An 18,912-nucleotide genomic window follows, 5' to 3' on the forward strand; every position below is an offset into this window, starting at 1 on the left:
ATCTTTTAACTGCTAGTTTTGCTTTTGTGTTCAGAGTTCATTCACAATATAGAAGTTTGACAAGAAATAATAGTTTTTATTTATAAAAGAAATGGACAGAAGACGCGTTTCTGCATTTGTGTGTGTGTGTGTGTGTGTGTGTGTGTGTGTGTGTGTGTGTGTGTGTGTGTGTGTGTGTGTGTGTGTGTGTGTGTGTGTGTGTGTGTACTGTTTGTCCTGCCTGTCTATTCGGTGTGAATGTGTATTTGTCTTGTTTGGTGTTTGTGTATTTTGTGCCTTTAGTGTTTTTTATACACATCTTCAGTTGGTTTTGTGAACTTGTTTTGTGTGTTTTTAAATGTATTTTCTGGCTGCCATTAAAAAACAACCTGTCCAGGGTCAGCAGATGAAAGTGATCCTCTCTCTGTTGATGTGTGTGCGTTGTCCCTGTGGAATAAACGAGTAAACATCTGAATATGTATGGGTTAGCGGTGCTTGTGAACGCTCCCTGTGTGTTTCCAGGAGTCCGTGTTCGAGCAGCTCGACGTCAAGCAGAGCGTCTTTCAGGACGTGGAGCGCCTCGTCGGGGACGACGTCATCCTGAGCAGCTCCACTTCCTGTCTGGTGCCGAGCAAGGTCTTCTCCAAAGTACAGGACCGGCGCCGCTGCCTCGTCTCCCACCCGGTGAGCGATGCTGCGCGCGGCTCTCGGGTTCCTGCGGCGTTGCAACAGTAACGATCTGCTGCGTCGAACCGCCGACGCGCCGGATCTGCCGTGCGGGTTGTTCTCGGCGTCGCCACATTGTAACCATCCACCGGCATATTCCACGTCAATCCAGCAGATAGATTATTTCTCAGCGCTGCTGACGCAGGTCCACAAAGCGCTTTCCTGGAGGAGGATTGAGAGAACAACGTCACCAGCATCGCCTCGACGTCGCCTGCTAGTTTGTTGCATAAATGCAAACGTGATTTCTTTTAATCAGCGTCCCAGTTGTTCTTGAAACATAATATTCCTTTTGGGAATTACAAAATGTTTCAGCTGTTTTAAAAAGAAATATTTCTCTGCTGGCCCTGAAAATCTTCCCCTGTTCCACCTGTTAGAACCAATTACATGTAGTTTGAAGATGAATGACACGAGGACTCGTCTGTGCCAGACCTGAGTGTTTGCATGTTTACCTCTGATGAGTGTCGACTGTCGTCAACATTTTAGACAATGTCAGCTGTCCGTCACAGAGAAGCTCTCTACGGGTTAACGTGCAGCTGAAGGACAGAGTGAGCTGTGCGTCAGCAGCGAGACGTAAAGGATCCATCACCAGGCTCTTCTCTCTCAGTACTGGTGTTACTGGTGCTGATGGAGCTCAGTGTTGGTGCAGGACAGAGGGCCGTGGTGGTGTTCAGTCAACTGCAATCAGGTCTCTGGGTGAAGAGAAGATAAAACAAAACAAAAGAGAATTTCAAAAACGTCCCATTTGGCAAACCGTGTCAGATTAATGTTGCATTCGATAAAATAGTGAAATCCAATGTGGCGAAGTAGAGATTAATGTTATAAAGTAGTTTATTGTGCTCTTTACAGCGTGTGAAAGTACCTTTCAGCCTGGTGTCCCATCAATCAATCAATTCATCTTTTATTAACGACCGCTCGACCAAGGTTGCTTGAATTTTCTAGTTCCTGAAACTGAACCCCAGCATGACTTCTTCTGTGGTTTTCCTGGTTACTTTCCACTGACGGATGACTCTCTCCCTCCTCAGGTCAACCCACCTTACTACGTCAAACTGGTGGAGCTGGTGCCTCACCCCGAGACGGCAGCCGCCGTTATGGACGCCGCCCACTCCCTAATGACCAAGGTGAACGCCGCCGGAAGAATCCTCGCTGTGCCAGGATGCACTGAGTCAATACAGAGTTCATGAGCGTGAACACGGGAGAATTAATGAACGCAGGCCAGGAAGACAGGACCTATGTGGTAATGTTTAGTGTTGATAAAAGGTCCTGGCCTGCCAACATGTTGTCCGTTTGTTTGTTTTACTGCAGAGACATGCAAAATGACTAAAAAGAGACAACAATGACTACAAAAATATGTAAAATGACAAAAAAAATACAACAAATGACTACAAAGAAGATGCAAAACGACTAAAAAAATACAATAATTGACTACAAAAACATGCAAAACGACTAAAAAATACAACAAATGACTACAAAACTATTCAAAATGACTAAAAAGCGACAAAAATGACTAAAGAAAGATGCAAAATGACTAAAAAGAGACGAAAGGTCATCGGCGTAACGATGTGTCACGAGTCTCGGATTACAACACAATGATTATTCCATAGAACGCTGTGCAAGTCTCTGCAAGATGAATTTCATAACATGCACATCCGTTTTAATCCCTGGGCGTCCTCGGATTCGCAGTAAATCAAATGCACTGCGACCTGAACTTTGTTGTGTTGATTGTATTCAGATGAGTTCAATGCTCAGTCGGCACTGGTAAGATTTCACCTCGTGGAAGACTGAAGACTCGTAGCGCTGAATTGTTCATCTCGATGCTACGAGTGCATCCTTCTCGGCATCCGTTCCGCATTGCACTACTTGACCCGACTTGTTTCTCACCTTTCAGGTTGGCCAGGCGCCCGTCCGCCTGACGAAGGAGATCGACGGCTTTGCCCTCAACCGCGTGCAGGCGGCCATCGTTGCAGAGTCCTGGAGGCTGGTCCAGGTCAGTGTCCACCGGTGCAACCGAGCAGCTACACCGCTTGTTTCCCCGCTTTTCCTCTCAAACTCGTGGGGAATTTGAAACACACCTGTAAAAATATTAGCCAAGCCCTGTTTCCCTCTACGATCCGGACGATTTTGAGCTTTTCGGACGTTATATTTATCCGTCACCTGAAATTAACTCCACCTGGGAGTTGAAGCTGCCAAGAGAGTTCACGTGCAGCTGCTGAGCGCGCTGCCGCACACACTGCAGTCAGCGAGGACTTTTCCCAGAAGTGGTGCGTGATGTGTCGACCAGCCGGCGCTCAGCGCTAATAGCAGCTTAGCAGCAGCAGCTGGGACGCGGTGGAAATCCTCAATGTATCCATGGAAAGCTTCTGGAGTTAACAAAACAATATACGTTCACTTAGAAATGTCCTTATTTTTCAAGGAAAAGCACTGTTTTTAAATGAAGATAACATGAAATGAGTCATAAATACTCTCTGTACATTGTTAGTGTGGTAAAAAACTATTCTAGGTGTGAACGTCTGGTTCTTAATGAAATATCTACATCGTGTATAGAGGCCCATGTCCAGCAGCTGTCAGTGTTCTGATGGTACATTGTGTTTATCATCAACTTAGAAGACTAATGGAGGATAGAAAACCCTTGAAAACCTGTAAAAACTGTAAAAGAAACACTTAAAAACTCTTAAAAACATGGAAAACTCTTAAAAACGAACCCTTGAAACCTCTAAAACCCATTAAAACCCCTAAAAAAAACCACTTTAAAACCCTCTAAACCCCCCCCCAAAACCCTTAAAAATCACTTAACACTTGAAAACCCTTGAAAACTCTTAAAACCCTTAAAACCCTTGTGCAGTGATGTCACAGCTGAAACAGCTCTGCTGGTGAGATAAACTATGAAACTGTTCTTCCTCTGAGCTGGTTGAGGACCTGCAGCTTCACACTTGTGGGTTCAGTAACTCTCAACAGAAAAAGAGAAACTTTCATGAGAAACTCTCTTTCACAAGTGCTCTTTCATTTGGGGAGGAGAGTAGGGTCACATCAGTTGAGTGTCTATATATATATATATATATATATGTATATATATATATATATATATATAAATATTATATTACACACAGGAAGGTGTCGATAGAGTGCTTCACCTGCAGGCCCGTACGTCTGCACCAACGTTGTGTAGTTGTATTAACTGCCACAGGGGGAGAACAAACGATTCATTGTTGTTTAGTTTTCTGCATCTTTCTACCGGCTTCATGAGAGAAGAGAAGCTGCTTTCAGCTGAAGACGGTTGTTGAGTCAGAATAATCTGATTAATGCGGTTTGTAGGTCCTCGTCGTGGTGAAGGTCCTCAGAACGTTGTGTGTGTGTGTGTGTGTGTGTGTGTGTGTGTGTGTGTCCATGTTCCTCTACACAGAGCTCCTCAGTCTCCAGGTTTTGTGTTGCTGCTGTTCGTACAGAGAGGAAGCTCGCTGTCCGCTCCGCTCTGTAATCTCTGTAATCTCTGTAATCTCTGTGGTCTCCTTCCAGCAGAAAGCAACACAATGAGAGTAAACGAGCCTCGGCCTCGATGACAGGCGCCATTACAGCATCACTCAGGGAAGAAAAGCTCAGGAAGATTGTGTTGATTGTGTTGATTGTTACCTGAACTGAACTCTCATGAACACAACTTCTAATCTCTCAGACACCAGAGTTATTATTCCTGTGGAAGATTCACAGCCTTTGTACTCAATATCTGAGGATACTTTCTTTCTCGTTGTCTTTGTTTCAAGGCTGTCGCGTTTCTCTTTTGGTTTCATATTTGTGACACTGAGTCTTTGTTGTGTGGGAAAGTAGAAGAGTCTCACGAGAAATCTGATTTATTCAAGCAACAAGGTACGAGAGGCAGTACTGTATCGTCAATAATGTACAGTTTAAAGGTGTTAGCAAACGCGTGAGCTGTACATTATTGTCTATACAGTACTGCCTTAAGGACCTTCTTGCTTATATGATACAGTTACCTGCAACATTATGAAAAAAATACTAAATTGTGACTAAAAACTCCTGAATCCCGACTAAAAACGTCTAAATTGTGACTAAAAACTCCTGAATCCCGACTAAAAACGTCTAAATTGTGACTAAAAACTCCTGACTTGTGACTAAAAACTCCTGAATTGTGAGTAAAAACTCCTCAATCTTAACTAAAAACTCCTCAATCTTAACTAAAAACTCCTCAATCTTAACTAAGAACTCCTGAGTGGTGACCAGACGAGCAGCCGGTTGAACAGTAACAGACGAGCTCTCTGTATTGATGAGCTGCCTGTTTGTTGGAACGAATCCCCTCTCTTCACACACAAACACGGGACACAACAGCCCTACGAGAAGTCTCTCTCCTCGTGGTGTGTCTTCTGGGTTCCTTTGTGTGACAGAGTTCCTGCGTCTGACTCACAATCGTAACACTACAGGGACACGGAGACTGCAACACAACAAAGGAACAGCAGGGACAGGTGTGAATGAGGGCGTGACCCCACAGCGCTGCCAGTTATTTCATCATCGAGCCGATGACGATGCGGGTCACGTTGTTTGTGTTGTTGTCGCTGGCAACGTCCGGTAGAGAACAACAACAACAAGACGTTGGTCTTCCTCCTCATTGATCTGTCATGAGGTTGTAAGAAGGTCTGAGAGACTAGATCAAACAAAGAATGATGAAGACTCACAAAGCACATGAAGGACCTGGAAGGAAACACAGATTAAGACTCTCTTTGTAGTCATTTTGAGTCTTTGTAGTTGTTTCTTGTCTCTTTGTAGTAATCACTTGTTTCAGTTATTGTTTTGAGTCATTTTTTGATTGTTTTAGTCTCATAGTTTTATGATAAATCTAGATTATAAGACTGTAAGACATTAGTTTTGTTATGTGTGTGTAATCTTTTACTCCAGTAACATGAGTGTGTACTTTTCATATATGTATAATTACACTGACAGAGGACCTCGTACGTGTAACTATGAACAGAGGTGGGCAGTATTTTGAATATTTTGTCATTTGTATTTGATAGGGCCGATAAAAAAAATATTGTAATTTGTAACAAAATACTTTAGTGGAGTAATTTTGTATTTAAAATACTCAAAATACTTTCTCCACGAATACTAAGAATAAAAAAAGCGTCAAGGTAAATATTGTATCTGAGTGTGAGAGACATCAATTTAAGAAGCTTTGCTTAGTTACACTAAATACAATACATGTATTTAGTATCAAAATACATTTTGATACTAAATACATGTATTGTATTTTGTTACATTTTATGGCACCAGTATTTTATTTTACATTTATTTGAGAGGTATTTTGTATCAAAATTGATGTATTTTTGCTCTTCTATGACTATAAAAACATCTGTACAGAAACTGGCGTAAAGAAAAAGAAAACAAATTCCTTCAATAGTTTTCTTCGTTCCACAGGAGGGCGACTGGATTTCTTCCAGCGTGCGCTCATCGTAATGTTCTGCCGTCACATTCCTTTACGCGCTTCCATGCAACAACTTTTCCCCAATCATTTGCATGATTTAACAACAATGCAGTCACATTTCATCAAACAATAGCACAGAAGTCCTCGCTGGTGATGTGCAGCAAAGAGCAGCGTCCTTCCTCCTCTGGGTTTAATGCCTCCAGCTGTTCAGGGTGGAGGTCTTGTAGCAGAAGACCTGGTTCCACCAACTTTTTCCACCAGCTGAGAAAGATTTTATCTTATTATCCGTCTGCCGTTTTGCCGGCGGCCATTTTGAATCGTTAAAGCGACAACGCCGCGATAACCCTCGCTGACACGGCGGATAGCGATGAATCGATGGCGCCGCTGTTAACGCTATAAGTTAACGCTATAAGTTAACGCTATAAGTTATTGTTATGAGTTACCGCTATAAGTTAATGTTATGAGTTAACGCTATGAGTTAACGCTATGAGTTAACGCTATGAGTTAACGCTATGAGTTAACGTTATGAGTTAACGTTACGAGTTAACGTTACGAGTTAACGCTATGAGTTAACGCTGCGAGTTAACGCTGCGAGTTAACGCTGCGAGTTAACGCTACGAGTTAACGCTACGAGTTAACGCTATAAGTTAACGCTATAAGTTAACGTTATAAGTTAACGTTATAAGTTAACGCTATAAGTTAACGCTATGAGTTAACATCTGAGCGTTCTCCGGCTTCGAGGAGTTAAAATGGCTGCTACAAAAATGTTTTTTAATACATTTTCGTAAGATTGATTGCTTTTTTTTTGAGTGAGTGAAACGGCAATGTGACTTTTTTATCTGAATTAAATTAAGAATGAACTCATTTTTACTTGTTTTTACACAGACTTTCCTCGGTGGAGTTGTTTGTTGCTCATGGGCTGAGGGCACAGGCCATGGTCAGACGGTTTGTCTCGGTTCTGATCTTTGGAGTCTTTGGTTCCGTCTCCTTGAACGAGATCTTTGTTTTGCTTCCTGCTTCGCTGATGAGCCAGTGAGCCTTCAGTCAGCTGGAAGCACTCGTTTGTCCAGTCGATGCAGCGACAGTCACTGAGACCGTGAGCGGATGAAGGACCCCGGCCTGTCTCTGTAGTCATTTTGTGTGTCTTTGTAGTCATTTTGTGTGTCTTTGTAGTCATTTTGTGTCTTTGTAGTCATTTTGTGTCTCTCTGTAGTCATTTTGTGTGTCTCTGTAGTCATTTTGTGTGTCTTTGTAGTCATTTTGTGTGTCTTTGTAGTCATTTTGTGTGTCTCTGTAGTCATTTTGTGTGTCTCTGTAGTCATTTTGTGTGTCTTTGTAGTCATTTTGTGTCTTTGTAGTCATTTTGTGTCTCTCTGTAGTCATTTTGTGTCTCTTTTTAGTCATGTTGTGTCTTTGTAGTCATTATGTGTCTCTTTTAAGTCACTTTGTGTTTTTGTAGCCTTTTGTGTCTCTTTATAGTCATTTTGAGTCTTTGTAGACATTTTGTGTCTTTTTAGTCATTTTGTGTCCTTGTAGTCATTTTGTGTCTTTGTAGTCATTTTGAGTCTCTTTGTTGTCGTTTGTAGTTGTTTTTTCTCTTTGTACTAATTATTTCTGTCTTTATTGTTTTGAATCACTGTTTGATTGTTTTAGTCATTGTGTACTTGTTTTGGTCTTGTTGTAGTTATTTGTGTCTATTGTTGTTTCATTTGTGTATTTGGTTTGTGTTGCTTTGTAGGCGTTTTGGGTCTCTTTGTGATCGTTTTGGGTCTTTTTGTGATTATTTTGAGCTTTGCTCTCATTTAGTTTGTCTCTGCAGTTGCGTGTTGTCTCTCTGGTAATTTTGTGGTTTTGTTTTGCATTTTCCGAGGTGGTGAAGGGCCCTTGGCACTCAGCGCCTGTCGGCCTGTGTCTGGACGCCACTTCTCTGCCAGCGGACAACACGTCCAACCGGCTGCTGAGTCGTAGTGAAGACGAGATCTGTGCGTCCGCTCGGTGCCGCTTGTGTCTTCACACCGAGCTGCGGAGGCCAGACTCATATCTACATGACATTCCATACCGTGCACAGGTCTCTCACTTGTGAGGCTCCGGGTGAGCAGAATTTACCCAGAATGCACCTCTTGGTTCCCAGCTGACAAAAATACCACGTTGCTGTTAAAGCGTCGAGACTTTTTCTCTCTGGAAGGAGCTGCGAGTGCAGCGAGGAGCGTTTCTATCACTTCAGAGTGTGTGTGTGTGTGTGTGTGTGTGTGTGTGTGTGTGTGTGTGATTGGGTGCATAACAAAGTGTGTCTCTAAACATACAACTTGACCGTGTTTGTGAAATAATAATGCAGGAATGTTTTTTTTACGTTTTAAGAGCTCGACAACAACCACAGACACACAACTACTGTGGTTATGGAGTTAATGGGCTGTGTAAAAAACACAAAACATGAGTTTCTAGTGCTTGGTGTGCATATATGTACACTGTGAGAGATGCAAGAAAAACCAAGATAAATAATTCTCCTTTCCTTAATGCATATTTATATTTCCAACCCAATTATTAATAATAACAAAGACACAAATAATGACTACAGAGAGACGAAAGACAACTACAAAGACTCAAAGTGGCAACACTGAGACTCAAAATTCCAACAAAGAGACTCAAAATGACTGAAAAGAGACTCAAAATAACAACAAATAGACAAAAAGCAACTACAAAAAGACTCAAAATGTTGACAGAGAATCAAAATGACGATGAAAAGACTCAACATGACTAAAAAGAAACTTAAATTACTGCAAAAAGACACACATTGCCTACAAGGAGCTTCCATGATGGAGCCGGTTGCTTTTGGACACCGTTAAGAAAATAAACCTGAATTAACCGGAGACGCGGTCTCGCTCCAGACCTCCGTCTTTTCCTCTCCGACACTTTGACTCGGTCCTGAATGTAATTTGGAGCGTTGTGTTGGTCCTTGTGTCTGTGTGTGTTGCCTTTAAGGCTGTGTGTGTTGTTCCTGTGTGTTTGTTGTGACACTGGATCAGACAGATTGTTTTCACGTTGCTCTCAGAAGACATTAAACCTGCAGCGTCTGCTCAGAACCAAACGCTCTGTCCTTCAATTTCCAGCCGCAACAATTCTTCTTCTTCTTCTTCTTCTTCTTCTTCTTCTTCTTCTTCTTCTTCTTCTTCTTCTTCTTCTTCTTCTTCTTCTTCTTCTTCTTCTTCTTCTTCTTCCTCCTCTTCTTCTTCTTCTCCTTCTTCTTCTTCTTCTTGGGAACCAGTTCTGGTTTCTTCACCTCGGCTAAATTTGCATATTTTTTAAAAAATCTCATAGCTGGAATCTTTTTGAGCCGAGAGAAGAACATACCCGACCGTTGGGAGCGATATGTCGCTCTCTTTCACTCTCGGGGAAGTGGATCAGCAGGTAAATCCTGAAGATCAGAATGTGGGCGGGGCTTCAGTGACGTCAAGGTTGGATGTCAGAGGCCTTCTTCAACCTGAACGGGGCTCAGGAGGCGCGAGGGGAACCGGGGCTCTGCAGACGGGCCGGAGTCCTTTTAACGCCGAGCCGTTAAAAGGACTCCGGCCCGTCTGAAGGGATTTAAAGAGCAGTTCCACTTCCGTTCACTGCACTTTATACGTGAACACACATGACGATGAATGACTCTGATTCTGCTCAGATTCACCTTCCTGCAGCAATTCATTCTGTTAAGCTATGAAATAGCGACAGTGCAGGTAAAATGAGATTAAATGCAACTTTCTTCATTTTGAAGACGATGTGCCAGAGTTTCTTCAAAAAGGAATCGCAAAAAAAATTGAATAAAAATGTAAACATGCATGAGCAATAACTATTCATGTAAAGAAATGATAGCAATACAAGTAGTTTAAATAAAGTAAACTAAAATAAAAAAGATTAAATACAAGATAAAACATATATGAAGAGTATAAGAAGTGGTACTAACAGCAGAGCCTGATGGAAAATAACAGAAATGTTGATATTGAAAAGGTATTGCACATTGATTATTAAAACTAACATTGCTCATGAAGTCGACGTGTAATATTGCACATGATAGGGTTAATATTGTTAGTGTTTTCAAGAGTTTTATACATAAAATAGTAAATGTAAAGTCTGCGCGCTCCACCAGCTTATTGCCTCATAGTTTCAAACACATCCAGGTTGTCTGACAGAAGCATTTAGGATTCATAAATCTCTGGCGGCTGCGTTGCATTGTGGGGGTTGACAGTTTAAGTGGTGCATTCTGTCCTGAGCTTAATTACAGGCCGAGCCGCACAAACACGCCGATGTCACCTATTACTGAGCTGTCACTCAAGCACCTCTTCTACGCCGCTTTCAGGGCTGAGTCGTGATTCTTTCATCTGCATCCACGAGAAATACTACGAACGATGTGACACACGCAACATTCAAACTATTCCACGAGGATAATGGTTGTATAGAAGTCTATGCTTCATGTGTTGAAGCTGCATTCTCTCTCCTGACCACCAGGGGGTGACTCCTCTGGTTGTATAGAAGTCTATGCTTCATGTGTTAAAGCTGCATTCTCTCTCCTGACCACCAGGGGGCGACTCCTCTGGTTGTATAGAAGTCTATGCTTCATGTGTTAAAGCTGCATTCTCTCTCCTGACCACCAGGGGGCGACTCCTCTGGTTGTATAGAAGTCTATGCTTCATGTGTTGAAGCTGCATTCTCTCTCCTGACCACCAGGGGCGACTCCTCTGGTTGTATAGAAGTCTATGCTTCATGTGTTAAAGCTGCATTCTCTCTCCTGACCACCAGGGGGCGACTCCTCTGGTTGTATAGAAGTCTATGCTTCATGTGTTGAAGCTGCATTCTCTCTCCTGACCACCAGGGGCGACTCCTCTGGTTGTATAGAAGTCTATGCTTCATGTGTTAAAGCTGCATTCTCTCTCCTGACCACCAGGGGGCGACTCCTCTGGTTGTATAGAAGTCTATGCTTCATGTGTTAAAGCTGCATTCTCAAACACAAACAATTGAATTCATAACTTCCTCGATGGAGGAAACTAGTAAAATAGGAACAGAAGTTCGGCCTGTGGACCGAGAGTGGCCTTGTGACCCTTCTCACATAACAGGGACCCTCCTCACCCCTCTAAACACACACACACACACACACACACACAGAAAATAGTCCTTGAGTCCGGGCCAGCGCTGGAAAGCAGAGCGGCTGAGAAAGCGGCCGGTTGCCCCCCAGTGATTACACCGGAGCAGAGGCTCCGCCCACCGGCCGCTCCGCTCGGATAAACGGACCCGTTGTTGGTTCAGGACCCGAACAAAGACGACCCTGTCCTCCTCCCTGGCTCCGTGTGCGAGCTTTGATTTCCTCTGCGGTCGGCCAACAGGTATCTCTGACTCAAAGATTACCTGAACCACTCCCTCCATCCATCCCTCCATCCTCAGCCGCTCTCCTCCCGGTACTTCCTGCATAATCGGCCGATTAGGGAAACTTTATATGGTTTGAGTGGTTTGATGGGATCAGAACCCTGACCGGACCCGACAGGGGAAATGTGTCCTTACATTCTGAGATGACATTTTGAGCTCATGGAATTTAAAATGCTTATTTTCAGGCCTGGAAAGGTCCCAAAAGGGTAATAAAAGTCCTGTAAATGTGTTATATTCATGTGTTCATGAGTCTGAAATAATGAATCTGCTTTTAAAAGAAAGAGGCTCAATTTATCAGCAGCATACATACAGGCATCTATATAAATGTTTATTCTTTTAATCAAACTATTGTCTCTCATTCATTTGAGTCATTTAAGGTTTACTGTATGCTTTGAATCCTCATTGTTAGTTTAAATACTACATTTTATCACTTTTTACTGTTTACACACACATTTCACACAATGTTTGCCCATTTGATATTTGGTTAAAAGTGATTGAAAGTCATGGAAATTTGGTTTAAAGTCTTGAAAAGTTGGTTAAAAGTTTTGAAATTTGGTTTAAAGTCATGAAAATTTGTTTAAAGTCTTGGACGTTCATTGGTCACAGTGTGTTTAAACGCTGCACAATTCAAACTGTTGAGATCCTCCCAGCAGGAACAGAGGGAACTGGGTGGAAACCAGTGACCTGGTGATGCAGACAGTGTTTGTCTTTATCTCTTCACACATTCACTGGTTTGTCCCTTTTCTGGGAGAGGAATGCAACGGGAGGTTTGTGTGGATAAAGTTGTGTTTCCTCCATCAGGACGGCGTTATCTCCGTGGAGGACATCGACCTGGTGATGTCAGAGGGGTTAGGAATGCGTTACGCCTTCATCGGGCCCATGGAAACCATGCACCTCAATGCACCAGCAGGTAACGACACACAAAACAACAACAAGATGGCGACGCCCGTGTTCCAAGATGGCGGCGGCAAAAAGTCGCCAAAAAGTCGGCATCACGGCACCGACGTCCACTCAAAGAGAACCTGCTCATTCTGTGAGAGACGGGTTTATAGTGTGGGAAAACAGTTATATATGTAGATATTTACATGTGTGTGTGTGTGTGTGTGTGTGTGTGTGTGTGTGTGTGTGTGTACACATGTACTGAGAGAATGAGTGTGAACCCTCAGGAGGATGGAGAATATCAAAGGGGAGTGTGAAACCCAAAGAGAAACTCTGACTGTGTACACACACACGCACACACACACACACACACGCACACACACACACACACACACACACACACACAGAAAAAACGACAGAACAAAGCAGTCTTTTGAGGGGATGAATGCCCTCCCTCACTCCCTCACTCCCTCACTCCAGTAATCCAAACCTCTCCTCGCGGCCTTCGGGCGGCTGCCAGCTCCACCTGTAGTTACAGTCGCGGAGCTTCGCTCCTCCGGGAATCAAACGCACGGTCCTGTTCACAAAAGATGGCAGAGACCTACATTACTCCTGTTGTTACCTTGAATCCCTCCAATCAGATAGCGGAGCGCTCGTCTCTGGCTTCCTGTCTGCAGAGCCTTCAAACCTGCTGCTCTGAAACACCACTGTGGTTCAAACGCTCATCGTATTAAATGATTATATTATTATTATAATTATCTATTTTTTTCACGTTACGTGCACGTGTGTGTGTTGCTTGAGCGGCCTCGCTCCACAGGCACGCCAACACGTCTTGTCCAACCTGCTGTTTAAGCTATTTACCTGTTTGTCAACCAGTTTTAACCAGTTTTAACCTGTTTTAACCTGTTTTCTGACGCGGCCGTGCCTGCGTTGCCGCGCCTCGGTGCGTTTAGCTCTTCTGTTTGTCATTTGCAACCAGAATGATGGTTATTACATCATTACACGAGACACAAGCACTGCAGTTTGCACACTTGAATGCACGCACACGTCTAAAAGGGCATTTCCTGTACTTGTACTGTAGTTCATTCATCTAGCCATCCACCCATCATCCATCTATCATCCATCCATCCATCCATCCATATGCTACATTCATACATTATATCTACAGTACAGTTTTATAATCATTCAAAAAAGTATGAATAAAATCCATTACATTGCTTTAAAAAGCCCAAATGAAGCTCAACATTCGGTGGACTGTGAGGAACACAAAGGTCTTGGTGGAAAGCCGACAGTGTGGAGCTGCAGAGGTCCTGAAGCATCCTGTGGGTTCCCGCTCAGGCGGTTTGGTGGGGGGTGGATGGCACTTCTCACACGGCTGCGTCAGGCTCAGCAGGAAACACCAAGCGCACTTTAAGAAGTTCTGAAGGTTGATTTCTCTGCGCGTTCCTAAATGAAGTGTGAAGGTTACGGTGCGAAGCTTCACCTCAGTGTGACGGAGCTATTCCAGCAGACCCTCGTGGTTTAATTAAAGAGCCGGTGTGAAGGAGGCTCAGCCACGCTGTGACATGAGCTAAGCTCACTTTAACCCTGTAAAGAAACTTGTTGCAGGCAAGTAAAGTGAGTTTTTGATGTCTGCTTTTTGGCGGAAATCAAAATGAATCGTTCACATGTGAGGACGCAGCGGTCTGAGCTGCTTATGTATCAGGTTATAACTTCATAACAACAATCAATAACCCACAACTGATGTTCTTCAACAGGCAAAACACCACAACACAACAGTTTGTGACACATAAACAATTTGTGAGACTCATAATTGTACATTTATAAAATTACACCGCCGAACTGCATGCTGGGTAAACGTTACCTTACTGTTGCTGCAGCCTCTTGCAGACCTTCAGCACAGTTCTCCAGGTTGGCTTTACAAACAGATAAGAAGATGGATGGATGGATGGATGGATGGATGGATGGATGGATGGATAGATAGTTAGATAGTTAGATAGTTAGATAGTTAGATAGTTAGATAGATAGATAGATAGATAGATAGATGGATAGATAGATAGATGGATAGATGGATACTTTATTTATCCCCTAAGGAAAATTTGTTTTGTCACAGTATCAAGTAACTTACATATGAGACAAGATAAATAAAATATTAAAATAAAAAATATCACAAATGCAAAATACTCCTCTAACACTGCAAAAATAAATACAACAAAACAGTAAAATAATTTAGGAAATGAAAAAATAAAGAAAGTGCAAAAGACAATTTGACGCCAGAAATATGAACCACATATTTACAGTTGTGTCTGCTTGTGTCTTTTAAATAGAATTATACGTTTGGAAATATACTTTGGATGTTTTGTAGTGTGTTTGTATGAGGTACTTCTACACAGCCAGAGTACTACAGGAGATGGAGCAAGACTAGAAGACTCTCTATCGGTTGAAATGATGTATTAATACTTTGTTCAGCCTCTTCAGCTCTCTGAGGTTCTCTCTCTTCACCCTAACCCTCCCTCAGGTCTGGAGGACTACATGAGGCGCTATGGAGAGGGCATCTCCAGGATCCTGACCTCCTTCGGGCCCGTTCCAGACTTCTCCGGCGGCGAGGGAGTCCAGAGCGTCGTGAAGGTGAGTGCGGCATCTTTTCCACGGCCGCCTCTCTCTGCGTGACTCGAGTCACACGGAGAGGACGCTCTGTTCGTCGCCATCTTTTCTTCCGCATGATCGAAGGCAAAGAGTTCAGCGTGCGAGGACGTCGCTGCAGAGTCACATGCCGTCCAGAGCCGTTAACGTGTCACTGCAGCAGTGAATAACGAGTCAGAGGAGTGTTTGTGTGTCCATTGTCTAAGAGATGAATCATTATACTGAGCTAAAGACAGAGTTGTTACGCTCATGCAAAACCTGGAAAATCCCCAAAGTTGTGTAAAAGTCCTGTAAATGTGTTATATTCATGTGTTCATGAGTTATAAATAATGAATCTGCTTTTTAAAGAAAGAGGCTCAAAATATCAGCAGCATACATACAGGCATCTATATGAATGTTTATTCTTTTAATCAAACTATTGTCTCTCATTCATTTGAGTCATTTAAGGTTTACTGTATGCTTTGAATCCTCATTGTTAGTTTAAATACTACATTTTATCACTTTTTACTGTTCACACACACATTTCACACAATGTTTGATCATGAACATTTGATTTAAAGTCACGGAAATGTGGTTAAAAGTCTTGGAAAAGTCATAAAAATTTGGCTAAAAGTCATAAAAATTTGGTGAAAAGTCATAAGAATGTGGTTAAAAGTCATAAAAATTTGGCTAAAAGTCATAAAAATTTGGTGAAAACTCATGAACATTTGGTTAAAAGTCATGAACATTTTGTTAAAAGTCTTGGACATTTGGTTAAAAGTCCTCGAGCTGCATTGTTCAACATGTGTGTGAACCCTGTAAAGCCTGGTTTGCGTTCTCTGAGTCGTGGTGCTTCTCATGCGTCTCCGTCCTCTCCGTCCTCAGGAGATGTGCAAGCTGATTCCCAGCGACCGGCAGCACCTGTCGGCCCGGATGGAGAGGAGGGACCGGCTCCTGCTGGGTCTGGCCCGGCTGAAGAAGGACCACTGAGACCGGCGCCAGTCAAAGGAAACCTCCGATCACGGCTGGACACTCTCACGTGGATCTGGTGGACAGATGGGATCAAAAATAAATAAATGAAAGAACAATATTGTGGGATCAACTTTCAGCTATAATGAACATTTGTGCTCCTAACATTTACTTTTGAATGAACAGTAGCGTAAAAGTCGCGTTACAAGCCGCTAGGTGTTCCTGCTAGCTAGCTATTTCACCGCTAGCTCTACTCTAGCTAACACTAGTTCCCCTACAACCGCCGAAGTTAGCGGGATCAGCCTCGGCTGGACGGCCGACACAGGCAGCGAGGACGCCGGCAGCAGCAGGGAGCTAGCAGCAGGAGGGAGCTAACAGCAGCAGGGAGCTAACAGCAGCAGGGAGCTAGCAGCAACAGAGAGCTAGCAGCAGCACTAGGTGGCTAAAGCGGGTAGCTCGCAGCAGCGCTAGCCTGCTACAGCGGGGAGCTAGCAGCAGCGCTAGCCGGCTACAGTGGAGAGCTAGCGGAGGGTAGTAGCGGCTTGTAACTTGACTTTTACGGCACATTTAATATCTTTGTCTGCGACGGGATCTCAAGCTGGTGGTGAAATTAAAGGTCTTGATTCAAAGTGATCGTGAATAAACGTGAATAAAGTCTGGTGAAAAAAGTAATGAAGAATATTAAAAAAAGCTTTTAATTCAAGTGTTCGTTCCCTCTGCGTTTGATTCTGGGAACAGACGTAATGAAGAGACGCATTCCTGCGCCAGCGCGACGAACGGATGACGAGCTTTAGCGTCTCCGCTGGAACAAAGAGAGGAAACTCGTCACGAGTGGATCTGTTCACGGCCGCCGTGACGGCTGTGAACAGATGCAATGTCACAGTCTCATGACCTTACCGTGTGGAGATGTGACTGCAGTCACGAGCAGAGACGCTCACACGCACAGCACATACAACATGCGTGTAGGTCTTTAATGCCGTGGTCATGTATCTGGGTCATTGCACCTTTTAATATCGTCAGAAACTGTTTATTGTTACACAAACAGGGAGTGTGGTCAGAATCGACACAGTGTCATAGTTTAAGACATCATTTATTAATAGAAATTCCAAATTATTCCAAAAAGATGGAAATTCATGAGCAGAGCACTTTGAAGCAGCAGCTGGTTCAACGCGTCCGTCTGGTTCTTCTGGAACGTGGAGCGGCCGCATCGTCACTCTGACTCATCATAACCATCATAAACCATCATAACCATTACAACCATTATAACCATGATAATACATCATAACCATCATAACCCGTCCTGCTGCTAAGTGCCTTCGTGATGGAGAGCACTTTTGTGTATTTACTGAAGTAGTACTGAAGTACAATGCAGAGGTACTTCCTCATACTCTGGACTCTAACTGACGCTTTTACTTACTTTGCAGATTCACGTCAATATTCAAGATTTAGACACGAAGCGACGACGTGTTATTGATTCAGATCAAACTTTATGGATCAATATCTCCTCTGAGGAGAGACATGAGGAGATATTAAGCAGTTTGATTTCAAGATTTCATTTTTATAACTTTTACACTTTGTTTGAGAACTTTTACACTTAGTTTATTTCTTTTACACTTTGTTTTAGGACTTTTACACTTCAGTTTATAACTTTTATGCCTTAGTTTATAACTATTACACTTTAGTTTATTACTTTACACTTTAGTGTATCATTTTACACTTTAGTGTATCATTTTACACTTTAGTTTATTACTTTACACTTTAGTTTATAACTTTACACTTTACTTTATTACTTTACACTTTAGTGTATCATTTTACACTTTAGTTTATTACTTTACACTTTAGTTTATAACTTCACACTTTAGTTTATCATTTTTCAGTGGAAGCTGCTCATGAAGTCGTCCACGCTGCTGGTTGTGACGTTTTTGTGCACAATATGACACGTTAGTGAGATTCATGAATCATCAAACATTTTGTCCCACTTTAGTTTTTAGTTTTAAAAACCAAAGCAAACATTTGGACGAAATAAAATGTTTTCTTGTAACATTGTAGCATAAACACATGTACAAACTTTTAAATAAATATTATAATTCATATGACTTCTTCTATTCTCTCATTATGACAAAATGTTCTCAAAGTATTGAACGTGTTTCCTGACTGTCAGAGAACGTCTTGCTGAAACTCATCAGAACATTAAAGTGGAGACGTTTATGAAATATAAAGATGAATGCTTCACCGTTGAGGTGCCGCCTGCTCGTTAGAGGACATCATGCGTACAGGTGTGTGCTGGTTCCTCCATTATGATCATTACACGTCATGTGTGTAACTGTCACCTGACTCATTTAATTTAAGTTCCACAAGTATGAAAATGAAGAAAAAAACATAATAAACTAGCTCTTGAGTATTTAGATACTTGTACTTGTGTTATTTACATTATACGCATCGGTAGAGGGAATATTGCACAATAACTTTAGTTACTTTGCAGATCCTGATCAAGAGTACACAACGATGAACAACACACATGAGGATGTGTTAAGATGAAATACACAAACTACACAGCAGTATACAAAGTACTAAATACATTTACTGCAACACAATGCATCATTCTTTGTGAAACAGTAATATATATTCTGCAGGTGCAGGTACTTGTACCTCGAACAGAGTATTTATACCATGTGGTACTACTTTTTCTTCAGTACTTCTTCCGCCTGAATACTTCAATAACAATGTTTAAAGTTGGTTGAGCTTCAACTCAAAGAGCTGATTCATTTCTCCTCTCAACAGGTGAAGTGTTTATCTCTCAATTAGGAAACGCGCTGTCACCTCGCGCCGTCAGCTCGAAGCCCCGCCCCCAGCCCCGCCCCTGGCCCCGCCCCCTCGGGAGGGCCATGACACCCTGCTGAGCCTCAGGTGCGCGTCAGTCA

At 42.7% G+C, this 18,912-nt stretch overlaps 1 protein-coding gene across 1 annotated transcript in view; it reads left to right on the forward strand.

Moving 5' to 3' along the window:
* cryl1 (crystallin, lambda 1) overlaps positions 1-16,662 on the forward strand; it is a 20,864-nt gene extending 4,202 nt beyond the window's left edge. The window contains exons 4-9 of the mRNA XM_068572638.1: positions 502-663; positions 1,728-1,823; positions 2,591-2,689; positions 12,323-12,431; positions 14,919-15,028; positions 15,908-16,662. Coding sequence (XP_068428739.1) covers positions 502-663; positions 1,728-1,823; positions 2,591-2,689; positions 12,323-12,431; positions 14,919-15,028; positions 15,908-16,012 — 681 coding nt within the window. The 3' untranslated portion in view covers positions 16,013-16,662. The remainder of the gene's footprint in view (positions 1-501; positions 664-1,727; positions 1,824-2,590; positions 2,690-12,322; positions 12,432-14,918; positions 15,029-15,907) is intronic.
* The last annotated feature ends 2,250 nt before the right edge of the window (positions 16,663-18,912 follow it).

The sequence above is a fragment of the Clinocottus analis genome, unplaced genomic scaffold, assembly GCF_023055335.1.
Source record: "Clinocottus analis isolate CAN_PGR_092001 unplaced genomic scaffold, fCliAna1.0.p SCAF_12, whole genome shotgun sequence".
Lineage (NCBI taxonomy): Eukaryota > Metazoa > Chordata > Actinopteri > Perciformes > Cottidae > Clinocottus > Clinocottus analis.